This window comes from Lithobates pipiens, unplaced genomic scaffold (genome assembly GCF_037356315.1).
Source record: "Lithobates pipiens isolate NorthernLeopardFrog02 unplaced genomic scaffold, aLitPip1_a1.2 Scaffold_8, whole genome shotgun sequence".
Classification (NCBI taxonomy): Eukaryota; Metazoa; Chordata; class Amphibia; order Anura; family Ranidae; genus Lithobates; species Lithobates pipiens.
This window is the reverse complement of record NW_027507903.1, coordinates 257,160,608-257,181,507: the sequence shown is the minus strand read 5'-3', so window position 1 is coordinate 257,181,507 and position 20,900 is coordinate 257,160,608. Positions and strand designations below refer to the sequence as shown.

At 40.7% G+C, this 20,900-nt stretch overlaps 1 protein-coding gene across 1 annotated transcript in view; it reads right to left on the bottom strand.

Moving 5' to 3' along the window:
• Positions 1–2,626: 2,626 nt before the first annotated feature.
• Positions 2,627–20,900, bottom strand: part of EPYC (epiphycan) — a 71,996-nt gene continuing 53,722 nt past the window's right edge. Inside the window, exons 4-7 of the mRNA XM_077470919.1 lie at positions 17,805–17,963; positions 11,558–11,760; positions 10,295–10,390; positions 2,627–3,482 (exon numbers count right to left, since the gene is read on the bottom strand). Coding sequence (XP_077327045.1) covers positions 3,312–3,482; positions 10,295–10,390; positions 11,558–11,760; positions 17,805–17,963 — 629 coding nt within the window. The 3' untranslated portion in view covers positions 2,627–3,311. The remainder of the gene's footprint in view (positions 3,483–10,294; positions 10,391–11,557; positions 11,761–17,804; positions 17,964–20,900) is intronic.

Genomic DNA, 20,900 nt, shown 5'->3' with positions numbered 1-20,900 from the left:
ACCCTGAGTCTAATTTCAGTATTTTTATAAAATATTTAATTGCCCAGAGATTTGCTTTAATGGGAATCTCTTAATAAGCTGAATGACTGTCTAAAAAGCATTTGATAGGAGCTGCCATCGCTAGACACCCAGGCTGTGCACAAATTCTAAGGTAGTGAGCGACACACTTTTTATATGACAGGTTGGAGTTGTTTACTAAAACTGGAGAGTGTAAAATCTGGTGCAGCTCTGCATAGTAGCCTCTTCTAACTTTAGCTTGTTCAATTAAAGCAGTTGTAACCCTAAAAAACCAAAAAAAAAAAAAAGATCCTGTGCCTTTAAAGCACGATATACAGCATAGTGCTTGTGCGGAGTAATTTCTCTCTCTCTATGCTGTAAAATACCTGGTTAATCCTGCCTGTTCCTGTGACCCACTGTGTGCGCTGACAACGGTAATCATGGCTGCAGACCTATGATACCATAGTCAGTTTACATGCCTCCATCAGTCCGTAGTCTCTGTCTCTCCCCCTCCATGCCTGCTGCTATTCTGTGTAAAGTAACTGTGCCTAATAACTAGAATGCCCTCTGTTATATGAAGTGTGCTGCACAGTGTCTCATAAAAATTATGCAACTCAATACCTTATTTAAGAGCGCCACTGTGAGGTTATGTGACCACTCTCCTCCTCTCCTTCTGGCTGACGTTAGAGTGGTTTCTTAGCCCATCCCACTGTAGTCCCCAGATCGGGGAAGGAGAGTGGCGGGACGTCACCTGACCACACAGCGGCGCTGTGAAATAAGACATCGCGATGCATCATTTTTATAAAACAAAGACACTGTGCAACATAGCTTCATATAACAGAGGGGATTCTTGTAATTAGGCAGAATAACTTTACAGCCATTTTTAAGCTTTGCCAAAAACCCTCTAAGCTGGTTTCTGTGCAGAGCTGCCCCAGGTGTTGCACTCTCCAGTTTAAGTAAATCAACCCCCTTGTGTCAAAAGCTATCCATACACTAGTAGAATTTGAAAATTATTATTTTGGGAACATTTGTTCCATTTTCTGATTTTTACTGGGGTCAAATAATTGCTCCTTTTCAATCACAGCGACGAGAACATGATAGAGCGCGATGAAAAATTTGTTTGAGGGCCAAATTTCTAACTGTTAATGCGGTTTTTGTTCTGGAAAATTCATCCACTACAAAATCGAACAGTAAATGCAAACATTTTTTTAACTACTTTGCAATGACATTCATCATGTCCAATGTACTTATGAGAGTTTCTTTCTTTTTTTTTCTTTTCTTACAAATGCACTTTGTTTAAAAATCTACTAGTGTATGGTCAGCTTAAAGCGGAGTGCCACCCAAAAATGGAACTTCCGCTTTAAGCAATTCTCACCCCTTTACATGCCACATTTGACATGTAATTATTTTTGGGGAGAGGAGTGGGGGCTTCGTTAGGAGGGGGACTTCCTGTCCCACTTCCTTCTTCCGCCCAGGGACCACCAAGGCGACACGTGACAGGTCCCAGGAGATTGCATGTCCACTCTGGGAGCGCAGCGTGACTTGCGCATTCGCCGTGCGTGCCCGGCCATGAAGCCCAAAGCTGTCACGGCCGGGTGCTTAGAGTGGCAATGGAGGCGCCGGAGGAGAGGAGGGGGAGAGGAGCAACGCTCCATTCGGCCACATCGCTGAACCGTGGAACAGGTAAGTGTCTGTTTATTAAAAGCCAGCAACTACACTTTATGTATCTGCTGACTTTTAATAAATATAAAAAGCCTGGAAAGACATATTAGAATGGTTAACTGGATTAAAGGTCTCTCTTTAGCCTGGGTTCAGACTAGCGTGATCTCAGAAATCACTGCAGGTGCCAGTCACGTGTGATGTCTGAGCAATGCGAGTTCAGCCATACAGATGTACAGTTGGATTCGCACAGAAAATAGTGCAGGGACTTGTTTTTCCCCGCACTAGAATCGGATCACATGAATGTTTTCACCTATGCGATCCGATTCCTGTGCGAGTTCGCAGCTCACACTGCAATCTGTGAACTAAACTGGGGGTGTCATAAACTTTGTTAATGACACCCACCGCAATTCACAGAAGGCAATGTGAACTGCCTGCGGGAGTGTAGCGATGCGGAAATTGGCGCTAGAATTGTGTGAACCCAGGGTCAAGGTTTTTTTTTTTTTGAATGAACAAACCTGAATTACATACATCATGCACATACATCGTAAAGTTTTAACCTTCTAGTATAAAATGCAAAGCAATTCAGACATGTTTGGTATGTTTTCGCATCAGCTCATCCCCACAGTTATTACCTTTTGTTCCACTTGACCCTCCCTAGATTCTAAGCTTTAATGAATAAGGCCCTCTGATCCCTCCTGTATTAATTTGTATTGTAATTGTACTGTATACCCCCATGTTGTAAAGCTCTGCACAAACTGTTGGCGCTATATAAATCCTGTATAATATTTGTGTTGTTTTGTACATGCACTGCATTTTTTTGTATCTCTTTTACCTGATGTAAAACTGTTTCAAAATGCATGTGCAAGTCAAACCTTTTTTTTATATTTGGGAAAATATATACCCGTGTATATATATATAAAACAAAATTAACATGTGGCTTCACATTCATCGCTATTGACCATTGACATTTGCATTTTAAGGCTCAGCCTTTTTTATTGCTGTTTATGTTTCTCCATCCTGTGGTGAATTTCTTTGTAACAATAAGGAATTTTATTGAAGTTCATACATAATTATTATATTAAAAAAAATGATGGAAATTGTGATTTGCAAGTAGATATGAAAAATGACCAGCAGATGGCAGCTAAACTACACTGCATTCTTATTGCACATAGAATGGAATAACTACTACACACATACTGAAGTAAAGTAAATTCCAACATTTTAGCAGAAAGTTTCTTATATTAAGACACAGACATTTTTTTAGGCTAAAGTAAAACAACAAATAACCTTTATGTACATCTCTAGTTCAGGTGTAACATACTTCACATTTACTGCAAGATGAGACAGGTGAGCCAGGAGCTAGTTAGGTAGCAAACAACAACACAACACATCACAAAGACAACATCACAGAATACTTAACTCCAGTAAATGCTAATTAATTATGAGAAGGTACTTTATGTACATTTTGTTAATAGTATTTTCTAGGTCTCAGTACATTTAATTGATTTAATTAATTTGGCTTTTTATTCATAAAAAAAAAATTATTGATTGAAGTACCATATAAATGGTACTCATTTGAAACGGTAAAGTGTTATGCATTAAAAAGTCAGGTAAACGATTTAGGTCGTTTCTCTGACTTCATTTCTGGTCTTTTAGACCAGCCTGCCGACTGGTATACGAGGTAGACACATGAAAGCCTGTGGTGTTTTACTCAGGTTAATGGGATTGCCATCCAGTCGAATATCTTCAAGGGATCTTCGAGCATATGTCAAATCTTTCATGTTGCAGAAAGTGTCTTCATGCATTTCCTGAATGTTGTTGTCCTAAAATCAAAATGATACTCATAAATACTCTTCTAATAAATAAATCACTAAGCAAAATAATTTTCTAAAACTCTAGCTATCATAGAGTGTTGTGGCAAATGGACAGTTTTTCATCCTTGTCCCTCCCTTCCCCCCTTTCCACCTTCCCCTTCCCTCTCCCTTCCTTATTTACCTTCCCCTTTCCTTCACCCCCTCCCTTTCCGGCCTGTGGCCTCCCTCCCACTTTTGTTTACTATTTACCCTTCCCTCTCTGCCCTCCCTTCTTTCTTGCCCTTCCTTCTCCTCCCCATCCTCCCCTAGCCCCTCCCTTTTCCCCTTTCTTATCCCCTAGCTCCCCCCCACCCCCACACACACACTTCCTAACAAACCCCCCTCGCCCCCTTTTTCCCTGTCATATCCTTTTACACTCTTTCTGACACAGTAAGTCACATGACTAAATTTCCACTACATCATTCATTTTACTTGAACACTATGGGGGTTATTTAGGAAAGGCAAATCCATTTTGCACTGCAGTCTAAGGGGTAGATCTGAAATGAGGGGAAGCTCTGCTGATTTTATCATCCAATCATGTGCAAGCTAAAATGTTTTTTTTTTTTTTCCTTGCAAGTCCCCCTCGGATCTACAGCAACTTTACTTCCAAGTGTACTTGCAGTGCAAACTGGATTTTCCTTTAGTGAATAACCCCCAATATCCTTAATTGAACATGATATTTCAACATTTGCACTCCATATCTAGAAAAATTCTTGGGTATAAGTTAGCATTGGAGGATTTGGTTTTGTTGCCCATGGACCTGGCAGACTATTTGCTATTGGTGTTTCCTGCATTCATCATACAGGTAAATTATATCAGGTTGATGCAGTGTCAGTTCATTCTAAATAACAAAATAATTAACTATATCCTACAGGTTATGATGGATACCTAGTTTTTTAACATACTGCAAAGTCTTTTTGATCCATTCCTCCCCTTTTCGTATTCATGGTGGATATGATACTTTATATACTATATGTTGAGTTAAGAAGGTATATGTAAAATGCTGCAATACCAGCAATGGTTACATTTCTCATACTGTATATGAATTGCAGTAAAATGCTTAATGACATTATGCCAGCAATGGATAAATGTCTCATGTATGTTTTTATATAATTGCAGTACTTTAGAGGATTTAAGGCCCTAATGAAGCAGGGTAGCCCTCAAAACGCATTGGCCAATGTATTGGATCCCAAGGCCAAGACAGAAATCTATGTGGCTGCCTCCCATGTTTTTAAAACTTGTTTTTTAATCTATATGACATATACATAAATAAATTGTTATACTTTTATATTCTTCATGCTTTGGTGTTTAATATACCCTAGAATGTACATCTAAAGTCCCATTTATATTTTTGGTTTTAGATATTTGTATTTGGGGATGGTACCTGGGATGGGAACTTCTAGGGATAGATTCAATATTATATATATATATATATATATATATGTGTGTGTGTGTGTGTGTGTGTGTGTGTGTATGTTTGTGTGTGTGTGTATATATATATACACACATATATATATATATATATATATATATATATATATATATATATATATATATATATATAAATCTTCAAAGGTCACGATTTTGTCATTTACCAAAATCCTTAAATTATTGCTGTTTGCTTCCATACAAATGGACACATGAACATTGATATAAAAAGTTAATCATCTCTCTTTAGAATACAAGTTTTAAATGGTACACTAATGAGGCCCCACAACCAACACAAAAATGACTGGACCGATATGGATTGTGTCATTTGCAATGAAATGAGATCATCAAATAAATTCTGTAACTGTAGAGTTTAGATTACTGGGTTTTTTTTTTGTTTGTTTTTTGCAGACACTGCTTTTTCTCAAAAAATGTTTTCTTATTATTGTTGTTTGGATATAATATTGTTTGTTCCACACATTTTAACCTTGGGTGTATTTCATTTTTACATACTTCAGAAATCCAGGCACTAGGCCCAGTGTTGTCAGCTTCTCTGTGAGGATTTTTTCTTTATACTAACATTTTTCTTGACACTCTAATCACACTTCAGTGCATGGATTAATATTTTAATGCCCAACCCAAGGCCAACTGTCTTTGGTCATGCTTCCTTACCCTTAGTTAACTGTTATGTAGGGGTAACTGCTCGGGTGTTTGTGCACTAAATAAACTCCCTATAATTCATGTTTATGTGAATGTCAAACTGCCGAACAGTTGTTAACTATGTTTTAAACTCATGAGTGCCATGCCCATGACAAGTCAAACAAAAGCCTAAGTATACATTTTCTTAAAAATGTTCCCTCACCCCTCCTTCCCTAACCTGAATAAAAAAAAGATCTGTATACTTACCTACTATTAATCAATTCTGATCTAGCTAAGTAATCCTGCTGCTCTGTGTAAGGGAGCGCTCAACAACAGCTCTGAATCGAGGTAGCTGTGACACCACCATAGGCTTCCATAGCCCAACCATTGTCTGCACTCCCTCTTCTACAGCAGCCACTCACTGGCAGAGGGAACCAGGGATGTAGGATTACATAAACAGACCATATAGGAGTAAAAATTGGTAAGTATACTGATATTTATACAGGTTAGCAGAATAGGTAGTAGGTAGTGGGAGGAAACATTTAAAAAAAAAAAGAAATATGGGCAAATCATTTTTAGTCATACTTTTCTTCTGTATAGCGAAAGTGTTGCGCTAAACAAAAATATAAATATACATATACATGTAAAACAATGAGTCTGTGGGGGTTATTTACAAAAGGCAAATATACTTTGCACTACAAGGGCACTTTGAAGTGCAGTAGCTTTAAATCTAAGGGGTAGATCTAAAATGAGGGGAAGCTCTGCTGATTTTATCATCCAATCATGTGCAAGCTTAAATGCTGTTTTTTTATTTCCCTTGCACGTCCTCCTTGGATCCACAGCGTTTGCACTTCCAAGTGCACTTTCTTATCAGAGCGTAGTGACCACCTATTATGGGGAGTCAAATAAGGCTTGTCTATCTTATATGTTCCATCCACGCTTGCTGTTCTACCTCAAAGAACAAGAGGAATAATCCAGCAGTCACCTCTGAGCGTTACTGCTCTGGTCCCGGAGCAAGATGTCCAGTGGGATGTGTCAGTATAAAGATAAACTCCAATAGTGTAAAATCCTTAAAAATCGCATCATACTGAGGCGCTTTACAGGTGATACAGCGCTAAGAGTTGCGCCTGCATAGCGCCTGTAATGTGCCTCTCCTGTCTCTCCAGTGTGAAAACCCGAGGGCTTTTACACTGCGCTTGCAGGACTGTAAAAAAAAAAGTCCTGCAAGCAGCATCTTTGCAGCACTGTAGGAGCAGTGTATACATCGCTCCTAAAGCATCCCTGTCCATTGAAATCAACGGGGCAGCACCGCCGGACAAGCACCTCTGCAGTGGCGCTTTGTGGATGGTTTTAAAACTATGGTAAAGCACCGCTAAAAATGGTGACGCTTTACCGTCGAAGCTGCTGACGCCTCTGTCTGAAAGCACCCTTAGGTAACGCATAGCATGCTGTTACAAGGGTACAATCTTCCTCGGTCCAAAGACAAGGACGTTGGTTCAATCCAAATGCAATGATAGGAGCTAAACCTTGTACCCGACTGGTTTTGTTACAATAGAACTTCTTCCAAGACATCTTGCTTTGGGACCGGAGGAGTACCGCTCAGAGGTGACTACTGGACGATTCCTCTTGTTCTTTGATGTGCAAGCATGGATGGAACATATACGATACACAAGCCTTATTTGACCCCCCCCCCCCAATAACAGGTGGTCAATACGCTTTGGTAAGGATACATCCTTTTGACCGTACTGCTTGTAAACATTTTGTAAACATTTTGTATGTAATCAGTAAACCCTTTTTGATAAAAAAAAAAAGAATACATTCTTTGTTATGGTGGTGATTATCACAAGATTGAGGAATTGAATAAACAATTGTTCGTGCACTTTTTATCAAAATGAAGGCATTACACTAATGTCATCTGGAAGACACATGGGGAGTTATTTACTAAAGGCAAATCCACTTTGCACTACAAGTGCAAAGTGCACCTGGAAGTAAAGTTGCTGTAGATCCGCGGGGCATATGCAAAATAAAAAACAGCATTTTCGCTTGCACTTTGCACTTGTAATTTGCACTTGTAGTGGAAAGTGGATTTGCCTTTTGTAAATAACCCCCATGGACTCATTGTTTTACATTTATATTTATATGTATATTTATATTTTTGTTTAGTGCAACACTTTTGCTATACATTCATTATTTATGTGATCATATCTCACGTCAGTGGTGCTGCTATACACAAGTTTAATATGTTTACACACACTTTTCTTCTGGGTCACAGGAGTGCACTTACGTTTGCTCTCCTGTGACCCAGATAAGCCCACTGTTGGCTGATGTCACTGATTCGCTCCAGCCTCTGGAAGGATCCTAGTCATATTGTCAGGATCCTCCCAGCTGCCTGATTGACAGTTGGCTCCTGCTCTCAACAAGCCAGCTGTTCCTGCCCCCTCTCCAGCCCAGCACTCCAGTAAACACTGGAGGGGCAGAGCAGAGAGCAATGACTGACAGTCACCACTCTCTGCTCTGAGAAGACAGAGAACTGAGTGATCAAAAGTTATGTGATTGCTTGGTTCTCTGTCTTAAAGCTGACGGGGGACAACATCAGCATCACACTGATTCTGCAGCATGGAGGTGAGTACAAAGGTTTTCTTTTTTTTTTTTGGAGCCCCAAACTTCTCCTTTAAGAACAGTCATAGTTAGGCTTTTCTTCCACTTTAAATTGTATGCAAACCCTAACAATCAACTTCTCAAATTTTCTCCCTTTATATAAACCATTGAAACACTACTCATTCACAGATACAATAGGGTGAGTGAATGTTGTCATTCTAGGACAGGGAGTGTGGTACTGGTGGGCTCACCAGGTAAAAATCAAGGAAAAAAGCTTGAAAAATATTGACTAATGTGGGCACCAAATGTATGGAGTGGAAAGCTGCTATATATTATATTTTGTTCTTGAGTTTAAATAATTGAATTATGTTAAAGTGGTAGTAGTCGCAAGGTTTTTCACCTTAATGCATTCTATGCATTAGAGTAAAATCGTCTGTGCTGTAGCTCTCCCCCAGACCCCCCCCCCCCTTTTTCTTACCTGAGCCCGATGGGATACAGCAATGTGCATGAGCCCAGCGGCTCCAGCCGCTGTCTCTCTCCTCACTACACAGATTGAAAGCAGCAGGAGCCATTGGCTCAGGGGGCAGGGCCGAGTCTCGCTGCCTGTGTCAATAGACGCAGCAGCAGGGCTCGCACGGGTGCCCCCATGGAAAGCAGCTTTTTTTGTGGGGGCACACGATAAAGGGGAGAAGCCAGGAGTGCCGACAAGGCACCCCAGAAGAAGAGTATCGGGGCTGCTTGGTGCATAACCCTTGCACAGAGCAGGTAAGTATAGGCATGTTTGTTATTTTTATTAAAAAAAATACTTTAAGATCATACGTACAAAGGCCAAATCAGTTTATAATGTGCAGAGCCATGCACAGCACCATTACTGTACTAGTAATCACAGCTATATTCACTAGCATACAGGCAGAGCCAAAATAAGATTCCAGAGACATATTTATTATCATAGTGAAATAAACATAAAAAAACTGATTTAGATACATATTCACACCTTTTTTTAACATGGGGCAGATCCAGGGGGGCAATAGGGCAATTTCGCCCCCCCTGAGAAGATAGTGAGTAGTCCGGCGGGTGAGAGGATCGGGTAGTCTAGCCAGTAACTGGGCCAATGGGTGAGTAGTAAGGCAGGACAGTGAGTGGGCGGGCATGCAAGTAGAGAGATGACATCATCTCTCACCGTCTGCCCTGCATAACCGCAGTTCCGCACTCACTATGCATCTGTAGGTCGCAGAGAGATTACATCATCTCTTAGCTGGCTGCCTTCACTCTGGGACACAGCAAGTCACAATCCGCACCTTGTGGCAGGCAGACACTCCACATCTTGTGGCAGGAAAGGGACGTGGCAAGTGACAATATGCATCCTGCGGCAGGCAAGTGACATGGCAAGTGACAATCTGCACCTTGTGGCAGGTAGACAATTTGCACCTTTTGGCAGGCAAGTGACATGGCAAGTGACAATCTTCATGTGGTGACAGGCAACTTGGCAAGTGACAATCCGCATCTGGTGACAGGCAATATGGTAAGTGACAATCCGCATCTGAAGGCAGGTGATATGGCAAGTGACACACTCGGGGCTCCCACTGATTCTGAATTATGGTGAGTTGAGCTATTTCATTTTATATTTCATTTTATATTTCATTGCAATAATTTAAATAATGAACTTCAATCATCCTGACACCATATCAACCATGGTGCCGTGATTATTGAAGTGCCAACACCAGCCATTTCCTCCTTAAATTGCCTGCGAAAAACCTTATTTCCTGACAGTGCCACTCCCGAGACTAAACTCTGGATCCGTCCCTGTGTCACACCTGACAGCCCTGCTGTACTGGGCCATGGCCAGTGTTGGCTGCACTATGAGCTTCAATTAAACCTAGAAGTGTTCCAATCCGAAGCATGGCTTTTATAAGTCATTTGTGCCTGCATTCAATATTTATGTTACTAAAATTGTACTAAACAGTCTCTTTTGGGATCTGTGTGGCACAGGGGAAATGTTTCTGCAGGTCCATCATAGTGCTAAAAAAAACTAAATACAAAAAAAAAATATATAACAAGCCTAGCCCTCATATACCACACATTCTTTCCAAGACATTAACAGATGATGAATGATTTACCTGAAGATGAAGAGCCTGTAAGCTGTCTGGAAGTGGTATTGGAATGTGATCCAGGTTGTTGCTATTCAAGTACAAAAGGCGAAGATCGTTCAAGTCCTGAAAAAAAAAAAATCCATTAATTTATAACGCAATAATGAACATGTTTGTTTACGCACAGTAGGTAAAATTGTTTTAACAGTATAATTTTATTCAGTCCAAAGAACAAAAATGATCTTTAAAAAGTCACTGGGGTTGATTTAATAAGGTAATAGAGACTGTTCACTTTAGGGTTAAGTCTTTTGAAACTCCCCTCCGCAACCTACTTGTAATCTCATGGATCCCCCACTGCTGGGTTGCTCTTCAAATTATGTGTAAGCTCCATGTTGGATAATGTCAGAAATTACAGAGAGTAGTGGTGTCAACCTCTTTCTCACATGAAAGTGTGTAGGCAAAGAGCCCTAGTGTGATAGGGCACAAAGTGAATTTCTACTAAAAGAAAATCAGTTGAAAAATTACATTCAATAGTAAAAGGCAATAAAGATGGTTAAAAGATGCAGGATTTTAACCTCTCATGATTAAGCCCCAGGGCAGGGTGAAACATGTTGGAGGTGTGACCTGCATAAATCGAGCTGAGGTTGCTTTTCCCTGGTAATTACTGGGGCTGAGTGGGGTGTGTGGCAGCAGGGCTATCTCTTTTCCTATTTCTGCAGGGTTTAAAATAAAACAAATATATGTTTTATAATGTTTTTTTTTTTTTTATGTTGGGAAAGATATGCAAATACAGCTATTGTTGCCCTCTTTTAGGATGATGCATGATGGAAATGCACAGATTGCACACAGCTAAAGCATGTGCTAAGGGCAGATCCACACTTTCCGTTGCCGTGTGTTAACACACATTCAGATGTGCATTAACCTGCATTGGGTTAAAGTGAGACGATTTATTATGAATGGGCTGCCAATACACAACAACAGAGCTAAATTGAACCTGCACCACCTTTGTCAAAAAAGCTCCACAACACTCAGTGTGGTGTGTTTGCATACAATGAGGTGCGCTGCAATACAGGTACATTGGGTGTGTGCTGGTTTAGCGCTTTAAGGTGCCATTTAAAATTCAAAAACGGTATAAGCTCTGTGGTAATGTGTGTTAAATGTGCATTACCACAACTGATAGATCTAAGTAGGCCTTCATGTTTTCTCGTTTTAGTTGGCTCTAGGTTAGTTTAAAACTTGGTTTCAGCTATACTTGCAAGGTAAGGGTGTGTGATATGAGTTTTATATACATACTTTGAATGCCTCCTGCTTTATTCCTTTGCGTCCCAGTCTGTTTTTGCTGACATCTAGGAAACTCACAGATTGTGGCAGCTCTGGAAGTTGTCTTATTTTGTTATCTAGTAGGATGAGCTCATCAAGATAAGGCAAGCTTCTAAAAGCATCTTCATCAATATCTGATATAATGTTTGATGTCAAATCAATCTTCTGTAATTTGCCTGAAATAAAAAAAAAAGACTAAAATTGATTTCAGGCCTAAAGACATAGTGACATAACAGACATTTGAATCAACTTAATAGCAGTAATTTAATATAGTATTCAGAAGTCTTATTTCCCAACTCAGTATACTATATAATTATATATGACTGACTGCATTCCCCAACATTTCCAATAGGACAGGAATAGTTATGGACTAGTTGGTCTTAATGAAATCATTTTTATTTAAAGTGAATACTGGTAATTGCAGTATTTGCACATACCATTAAATCTACTAGACTGAACAGTCCAGCAGATTCAATGGAACATAATTTAATATACATTAGGATACTGTATTAGAGTCCTCAAGAAGCATTCTGGAAACACAGACGTTTTTTTCTGGGTTACTGTATGAATTACAGCCTCCCCCACATACTTTGTAACGTGAAGGTAAATGCTTATTTTGTCTAGGAAGATCAAAAAAGAACATTATAATTATCTCACTCCTCATTTCCCTGGCAGCCAGCTTTCTCTGACCGTCTGGTGATGAGGTTGGGACCTTGGTGTCCTTATCTACATTAACACTGCAGGGCATTGCCTGGACAAGGTCATCCAACGCCCAGGGCAAAGATGCCAAACTGCGCCCCCCTTTCCTTAGGGTTAGGGTCAGGGTGCCCCCTACCCCTGCAATAAACTATTGCGCCAGGGGCACCGTCCCTCCTGCCCACCCCTTGTCCCAGCCATGCTGCAGGGCCACTTGTCCTAAATTGTATGAGATAACTTTGAAGAGTTGCGACAGGTCAAGCAACAAAGAGAAGTGGTTTCAGTTGGCCAGCAGTTTAGAAAGTAGACCTGAAGGAGAAAGGCATAAAGTAAGTACTTCACCTTATTCCTAATCTTCTAGATTAAACAAGCATTTGACCCTTGCAGTGCATGGGGACCCACTGCATAGTAAAATTTTACACTCACCCAGAGTTCACCTTTAAACTGAACTCCAGTCAAACAGCTTAATAAATATATACTCATCGGCCACTTTATTAGGTACACCTTGCTAGTACCAGGTTGGACCCCAATTTGCATGCAGAACTACCTTAAAGTGGTTGTAAAGACAGTCTGCATTCTATGCATTAAGATAAAAAGCCTTCTGTGTGCAGCAACCCCCTTTACCCCCCAATACTTACCTGAGCCCATCTTAATACAGCGATGTTGCACGAAAGACTCGACTGCCCTTGACTCTCCCTCCTCATTGGCTGAGACAGCAGCGAAGCGCTATTGGCTCCTACTGCTGTCAATCAAAGTCAGTGAGCCAATGAGGAGAGAGAGGGGCGGGTGGGCCATGGCTCCATGTCTGAATAGACACATAAAACTATGGCTCGGCTGCCCCCATACCAAGCTGCTTGTTGTGGGGGCACTCAACAGGAGGGAGGGGCCAGGAGAAACAAAGAGGGACCCGAGAAGAAAAAACATTAATCAGAGCAGGTAAGTTTAACATGTTTGTTATTTTTAACACAAAATAAACAAGACTTTAGTATCACTTTAATTCTTTGTGGCATAGATTCAACAAGGTATTGGAAACATTCCTCAGAGATTTTGGTCCATATTGACATCTTTGCAAGCCAAAATTCTTCCCAAACAATCCCTAAGGTGCTCTATTGGATTGAGATCTGGTGACTGTGGAGGCCATTGGAGTACAATAAACTTATTGTCATGTTCAAGAAACCAGTGGTAAGATGATTTGAGCTTTGTGACATGGTGCATTATCCTGATGGATGTAGCCATCAGAAGATGGGTACACTGTAGTCATAATGGGATGGACATGGTAAGCAACAATAATCAGCTATACTGTGACGTTTAAACAATGCTCAGTTGGTACCAAGGGACCCAAAGTGTGCCTGGAAAATATCCCTCACACCATTATACCACCACCACCAGCCTGAACCATTGATACAAGGCAGGATGGATCCATGCTTTCATGTTGTTTATGCCAAATTCTGACCCTATCATCTCAATATCACAGTTGAAATTGAGACTCATCAGACAGGCAATATTTTTCCAATCGTCTTTTGTCCAATTTTGGTGAGCCTGTGCAAATTGTTACCTCAGTTTTCTGTTTTTAGCTGACAGGAGTGGCACCCAGTGTGGTTTTCTGCTACTGTAGCCCATTTGCTATAATGTTCGATGTGTTGTGTGTTCAGAGATGGTATTCTGCATAACTTGGTTGTAACGAGTGGTTATGTGAGTTACTGTTACCTTTCTATCATTTCAAACCAGTCTGCCCATTCTCCTCTGACATCAACAAGGCATTTTTGTCCATACAACTGGATATTTTCTCTTTTTTGGAACATTCTCTATAAATCCTAAAGATGGTTGTGCATTAAAATCCCAGTAGATCAGCAGTTTTTTAAATACTCCGACCAGCCCATCTGGCACCAACAACCATGCCACGTTAAAACTTAAGTCACTTAAAGTGGAGTTCCACCCAAAAATTGAACTTTCGCTTTAAGGAAAGTGACCCCCTGACATGCCACGTTTGGCATGTCATTTTTTTGGGGGGGAGTGGGTATCCTCTTTTCAGAGGGTCCCAGCTCCCACTTCCTCCTGGCGCACCGCAGCACTGGAAGGGAGATCACCTCTCCCCCCCTCCCCTCGGCAATCATCTGGGACACGTCACAGGTCCCAGATGATTGCCCGGCCAGTCACGGCACACACTGCGGCTCGCCCTTGCACAGTGGATGCCCGGCTGTGAAGCTACAGCCGGAAGCCCACAGTTACAATGCTGGCGCCGCAGAGAGGAGGGGGAGATGAGCGGGGCTTTGTTCCCCCTCATCACTGGACCCTGGGACATGTAACTGTCTGATTATTAAAAGTTTTTTAAGCAGAACTACATTTTAAATCCCCTTTCTTCCCCATTCTGGTGTTTAGTTTGAACTTCAGCAAGTCGTCTGCATCACGTCTAGATGTCTACATGCATTGAGTTGCTGCCATGTCATTGGCTGATTGGCAATTTGTGTTTCCAAGCAATTTAACAAGTATACACTTACAAATGTAGCATTATAGAAAGCCTCAAGTCCGATGTGCCGGCCTTCTGGATACACAAACAGTGACTCGAGGTGACGTTGGTGCGTCGTCTTGCTCTGCCCTATGCATTTTGTAAGAGAACGTAATGCCCCATGATGATGTAATTCTCTTACGAAACACGCAGGGTGGAGCAGGACGATGTGCTGACGTCACCTTGAGTCACTGTTTGTGTATCCAGAAGGACGGGTTTGTCCAAGTGTGCACCGGCCAGCACATCGGACTTCAGGCTTTTTATGATGCTACATTTTTAAGATTTGTAAGGTTTTTACGCTATCGGAGCATTTATTTTTTTTACATGCTATGTGCACCCACTAATGAGGCGATCTGGAGAGTAGCTGGTGTGCTCTGTAGTTATAGCTACGCCTAGATTATATGCTTTTCCTGATCCTCTGTAGTGGGGGATCACGACCATCTGGTAAGAAGTAATTCTCTCTATATGGTGGTGGATTGCACACTTTTTATCAATCAGCAGTTCAAGAGTCATCTCATCAGCGCATTGACTTTACTCCTGACTTTTTGCAGCATGTGATATTTCTTATGCTGCATACACACGACTGGACTTTCCGGCAGACTAGGTCCGAAGGGATTAGTCCGTCGGACAATCCGATCGTATATGGGCTAGTCCGTTCATTCGGAAAGTCCGTTGGAACTCCGCCGAAAGTGCGTCGGGAAGACCGCCGGACCTAGTTTGCCGGAAAGTCTGGTAGTGTGTACGCGGCATTAGTCATTTATAAATGGACTGTTTTTTTGTTTTTTTTAATATGGACTAATTTTGGATAACCTTTATGGTTTACATTTTTCTATTTTTTATTTTACAAATGTTTATGATTTATTAATTTATCCACATATATTTGTTATTCACAGTGAATTGTGGTTGGTTCGTACACTTTAGTATGTATAATTTACGGCTAATTAACCATTCGTAGTCATTGATCATTTACATTGCATTGTGAATGGTTTGTACATTTATGTGTTCAATTTATGGTTTATTCCTGTTCACATTTATAGGTTTAACGCAATTCTAATTTTATTTTTATAAACTTTTACTGTATCAGTGTTATATAGGAGAATTGCAGCTTCCACCATACAACAAATTTATCACTCATAGGTTTTTGATATACATCTTAGCGCAGTTTCTTTTCTTTTTTCAAAATTTAACAAGTATACCTAATAAAGTGGCTGGTGAGTGTATAAATTCGTACTAGATATATTTGATTTAATTTTTTTTTTTTATTCTATGCAAGCAGTCTTGTAATCCATGAATCAGAATACACTGCAGTTGACCAAATGCTCTAGTCAATTATCTGCCCCAGCCTGTGATTGGACAATGAAGGAGCAGCAGAACACTTATGCAGTCAGTGGATACTGGATGTAGACTGATCAGGGGGAAGTTGAAAAGGGAGGTTCAAACTCAAAGAAGATTCTTTTCCAATCATATATTATTCTGACTTAACTATTGATTTATAAAGATTTATTCTGAATAAATAAAAACAAAACTGAGGGTAAAACATATTAGCTAGTAATGGTTGCCACATTCAACTGGATTTATTCCCTAGTGTTGAAGCAATTCTATAGCTTCTCCAAGCCACTTCAGTTCTAATGAGTGTAAGAAAAATACCCCAACATTTAAATCACCATGAGCAACTCAGCGAACTTAGCCCAGACACCAAGGAATGGGTCAAGGAAAATGCTGATGGTCTGAGAACTAGATCAAAGGTGTGATGTCTGTGGAACCAACCTGTTCTAATTACATAGTCCCACCCCTTGATGTTAATCCTTTAATTTACATGTGTGAAGTGTGAATTATTGTCCAGTTACATAGTTAGTAAGGTTGAATAAAGACACCAGTCCATCCAGTTCAACCTGAGTGTCTACAATTGTCCCTATCCCTGTACATTGCACGCTCACATTGGTCCCTACCCTCAAGGATCCTGCAATCCAAGGTCCCCATTCATAGACTAGGGCCAATTTTTTTGGACAGAAGCCAATTAACCTACCTACATGTCTTTGGAGTGTGGGAGGAAACTGGAGTACCCAGAGGAAACCCATGCAGGCACAGGGTGGACATACAAACTCTAGGCAGGTAGTGTTGTGGTTGGGATTCAAACCAGCAGCCCTTCTTACTGCTAGGTGAGAGTGCTAACCACTACACCACTGTGCCACCCAGTTGTAGGGGCAGAGATGTTAAACTGGCATTACATGTATAACAGGTGATGTTGAAGGCTTTTCCTGCATTATCAGTGTGGATATATTTGCTGCGTTATATACCTGATGCTCATTAGAACAGAAGAAGCTTCCTGAATAAAATGTGAAACATCTTCAGCAATGCAGACACGTGCAATTAAAGACAACTCAACACTTCTAGCTATTGTATACCATGATCTGGATAAATGAGAGCCTTCACAGACAATCAAACATATTATAGGCCAGGGATATGCAATTAGCGGACCTCCAGCTGTTGCAAAACTACAAGTCCCGTCATGCCTTTGCTTCTGGGTGTCATGCTTGTGGCTGTCAGAGTCTTGCAATGCCTCATGGGACTTGTAGTTCTGCAACAGCTGGAGATCCGCTAATTGTATATCCCTGTTATAGGCCATGATTAGATGTAAATAATATAAATGAATGCAACATAATCATGAATATAATATAATTGATAGCTATATGAGGACACTATATTAAAGTGGAAGTAAACTCCCCTATCATTTTCAGCCAAGGAAGCTGCAATCTTTGCCTCTGTTTAATCTTCAGCTGCCATGGTGCTGCACATGTGATCCGTTATGACACCAGCCATTGGGTGGTTTGACAGTTTGGTTGAGAGCACAGCCAATGTGCAGTTAGCATTTCCGGCATGCCGGGAATGTAACTGTTTTTTGAAACAGTTTAAATTGATGGGTTTACTTCCACTTTAAGAGTATATCTTGGTCATAAAAAAAAATATTATAAAAATATATTTCATGGCAAAAACAGTGCTTTTAAAAATAATGCATACTTAGATATGAGAAATCATTTTTGTTTATCTTGCTTATTTTATTAAACCGTAAGTAAACGTGTGTCGTGTCCTTGGGAAGGGGAGGTACTGCATCAAGGTTGTGATCATCACAGTAGACTGTGGTACGAATGCATCCACACAGGATACAGGTGGAGATACCTACAAAACAAAGAGTAACATAAAATAGAGGCATTACTTATGAGGATAACATTTTAACAAAAAAGTTAAAATTGCAACATTAGAGGCAAAATTAGTAAATTCAGGATTAGAATTGAATTATTGTAGGTTATCCACAAAGTGCTGAAGCAAAATAAAAGCAGAACATATGTAGAATAATGTAATTATTCACTTGGAGCCTCGAATATATCAGTTTGTGAAAATAACAAATTAAGTGCTGAGTTCCTTGCAATTTTGTAATTTAGCATTTTTCAGTATGGACTGTAGACTGGGGGATATACTGGATGGTGTATAGTGTGGTGCACTGTGCATGGTAAAATGTGCTGAGTTCATTGATGAGCAATTTGAGGTGTGCAGTGCCAAAACAATATCATGTAGAGCCCAGGCTGGAGAAGTCAAATATATATACTGTATCAAGTAGTAATCTATACTATACTATACTACCCCCTATATTCCCTTTGCAAGCCAAAATGCTTCCCAAACAAAAATCACCCCTCCTCCCAGGCCAACCCCCCCAATCCACCCTTCCCAGTGGAAATCCCCCCCCCCCAGCTAATATCATCTCCCTTCATACAGTAAATCTTCCTTCCTAGCACAAATCTCCCACTCCCAAAAACACCCTTCCTAGCACAATTCTCTACCCTTCAAATGTCTCCTCCAAGCACAAAACCTCCCCCAAATCTCCCCACAAGCACAAATCCCTCCCAGCACAAATTCCCCCTATCATCCCTACTAGTGCAAATCCTCCCTCTCAAATCATCCATCCTAGCACAAATCCCCCTCCCAGCAAAACATCTGCCCAGAATCACCCTTCCTAACACACATAACCCCAAATCACCCCCCCCCCCTGCACAAACCCCCATCCCCAGTCCGCCTTCTAGCACATATCCCCCTTGGCACATATTCTCCTTTCCCCCTTCCAGCGCACTTTCCATCCCAGAACAAATATTTCTTACTCTGCCCCCCCCCCCCTATGTCCCCAGTATAATTCCCTGTTCCCTCAAACATACAGACCTCAGATGCAGCATGGCAGTCCTTTCTCCACTTTTTTTTTTATTACAATACTAGGGTTTGTAGTATTACTAGCAGGGAAAATAGAGAGGAATCCCTTTGTCTGGATAAACATGAAGGACAACAGGTAGAACTCTAGGTATATAATCTAATGAAGTTTGCTGAAATCCGTACAATGTACTGTACATTACCAAACAGGACAGCGTAGTGGTGTTGCAGTAGGAGATCTGTCAACATACCTGTTCCTAATTGAAATTCCCATCAGTGGCCATGGGCCAATTAACATAAACCTGCCTTCAAAGAAATATATAGGCTGCCATTGTATTGTTCACAGTTTAAACATTCCAGTTGTTTGGTTGCCATTCTGATTTTTTGGCTTCAGTACTTTTTGAGTTACTGACCTGGAATAAGTATAGGTCTGTGGGACAGTGGTATTAAAAGCAGAGACAGCCAAGTAACTAGTATTTTTAGAAGGAGGCCTGCAATGGTCACCCTCATATCCTCTTGTAATGGGTGTTTTTGGACTTCCATTAGAGCTGTAGTGCCAGGGGTAGAAAGGGTTCAGGTGGGTATATCATTATTTCTCAAATAATGCCACATACACATGATCGGGAATTCGGACAGCAAAAGACCGATGAGAGCTTTTGGTTGGAAAATGCGACCGTGTGTATGCTCCATCTGACTTTTGCTGGCCGAATTCCTGCCAGCAAAAGATTGAGAGCAGGTTCTCAATTTTTCAGTTGGAAAAAGTTGCGATCGGACATTCCGATCATCTGTAGCTATTCTGATGCGCAAAATTCCTACGTATGCTCGGAAACAATTCAAAGCATGCTCGGCAGCATTGAACTTCATTTTCTCAGCTCGTCGTAGTGTTGTACGTCACCGCGTTCTTGGCGGTCGAAAGTTCAGCAAACTTTTGTGTGACTGTGTGTATGCAAGCCAAGCTTGAGCGGAATTCCATCGGAAAAACCATCCAAGATTTTTCAGACGGAAAATCCACTCGTGTGTACGGGGCATGAAAGTTATTAAGCCAAGAGCCAAAGCCACTTATGTTTCTACATTTATCACCTGTGCTAAGCTGATATTAACGGAAGGCATTTACTGATTGATACGGAACATAAGCTATACAACTGTTGTCAGAATAATAGCCTCAGCATTATATTTTTCTACATTTAAAGGATACATAGAACTGTAATCAGCTAATCACAGTTATGCAGTATTTTATTTGAATAACAAACACTGTCAGATCCATTGCTCCAGTCAATGTATACACGGCTCCAACATTGATGTTACTAAGCAAAAGATGTTAGTAGACCTAACCACAAAATAGTGGCTGAAGTACCAGCCTGAACATTTTTTTAAGATATCGTAACTTATCTGTCAGTGAGGCATTAACCTTGCATATAGGTATCAGATCAGTTATAATGTCATGCTGTCAAAACATTAGGAGTATCATGTTACTATACTCATATTCACTATCATTTTATCCTAATCAATTTTCCAGCTGTTCCATGTTGACTGAAATGCCTTATGAGAATGACTTGTCAGAAATGCTGTTTCGACAATGCTACCATGCTGCAGGGTTAATGCTTCAAAGACTCCCAACCTCCAACACCTAAATCCAGACTAGATGCTAATCTAAATCTCCAACTTGCAGGCCTGGTTCACACTAGTTCAATTTCATTGCAGCAGTGTGAGTCTAGCTTAAAGGGATCTTTAGACACTGAAATGATTGTCACCCAATATGGTTGAATATGGATGAGTCACAGAATGATGCCCTGTCTATAATTTCCCCCTGACCTCCTGATCTCTTTAGACACCCCTGGGCTAATCTTGGAGGAAATAATATTTGAGACATTTTTTTTTTCCAGAAAAGGTTGGTGTCAGAGATATCTTCCAAGTGCACAA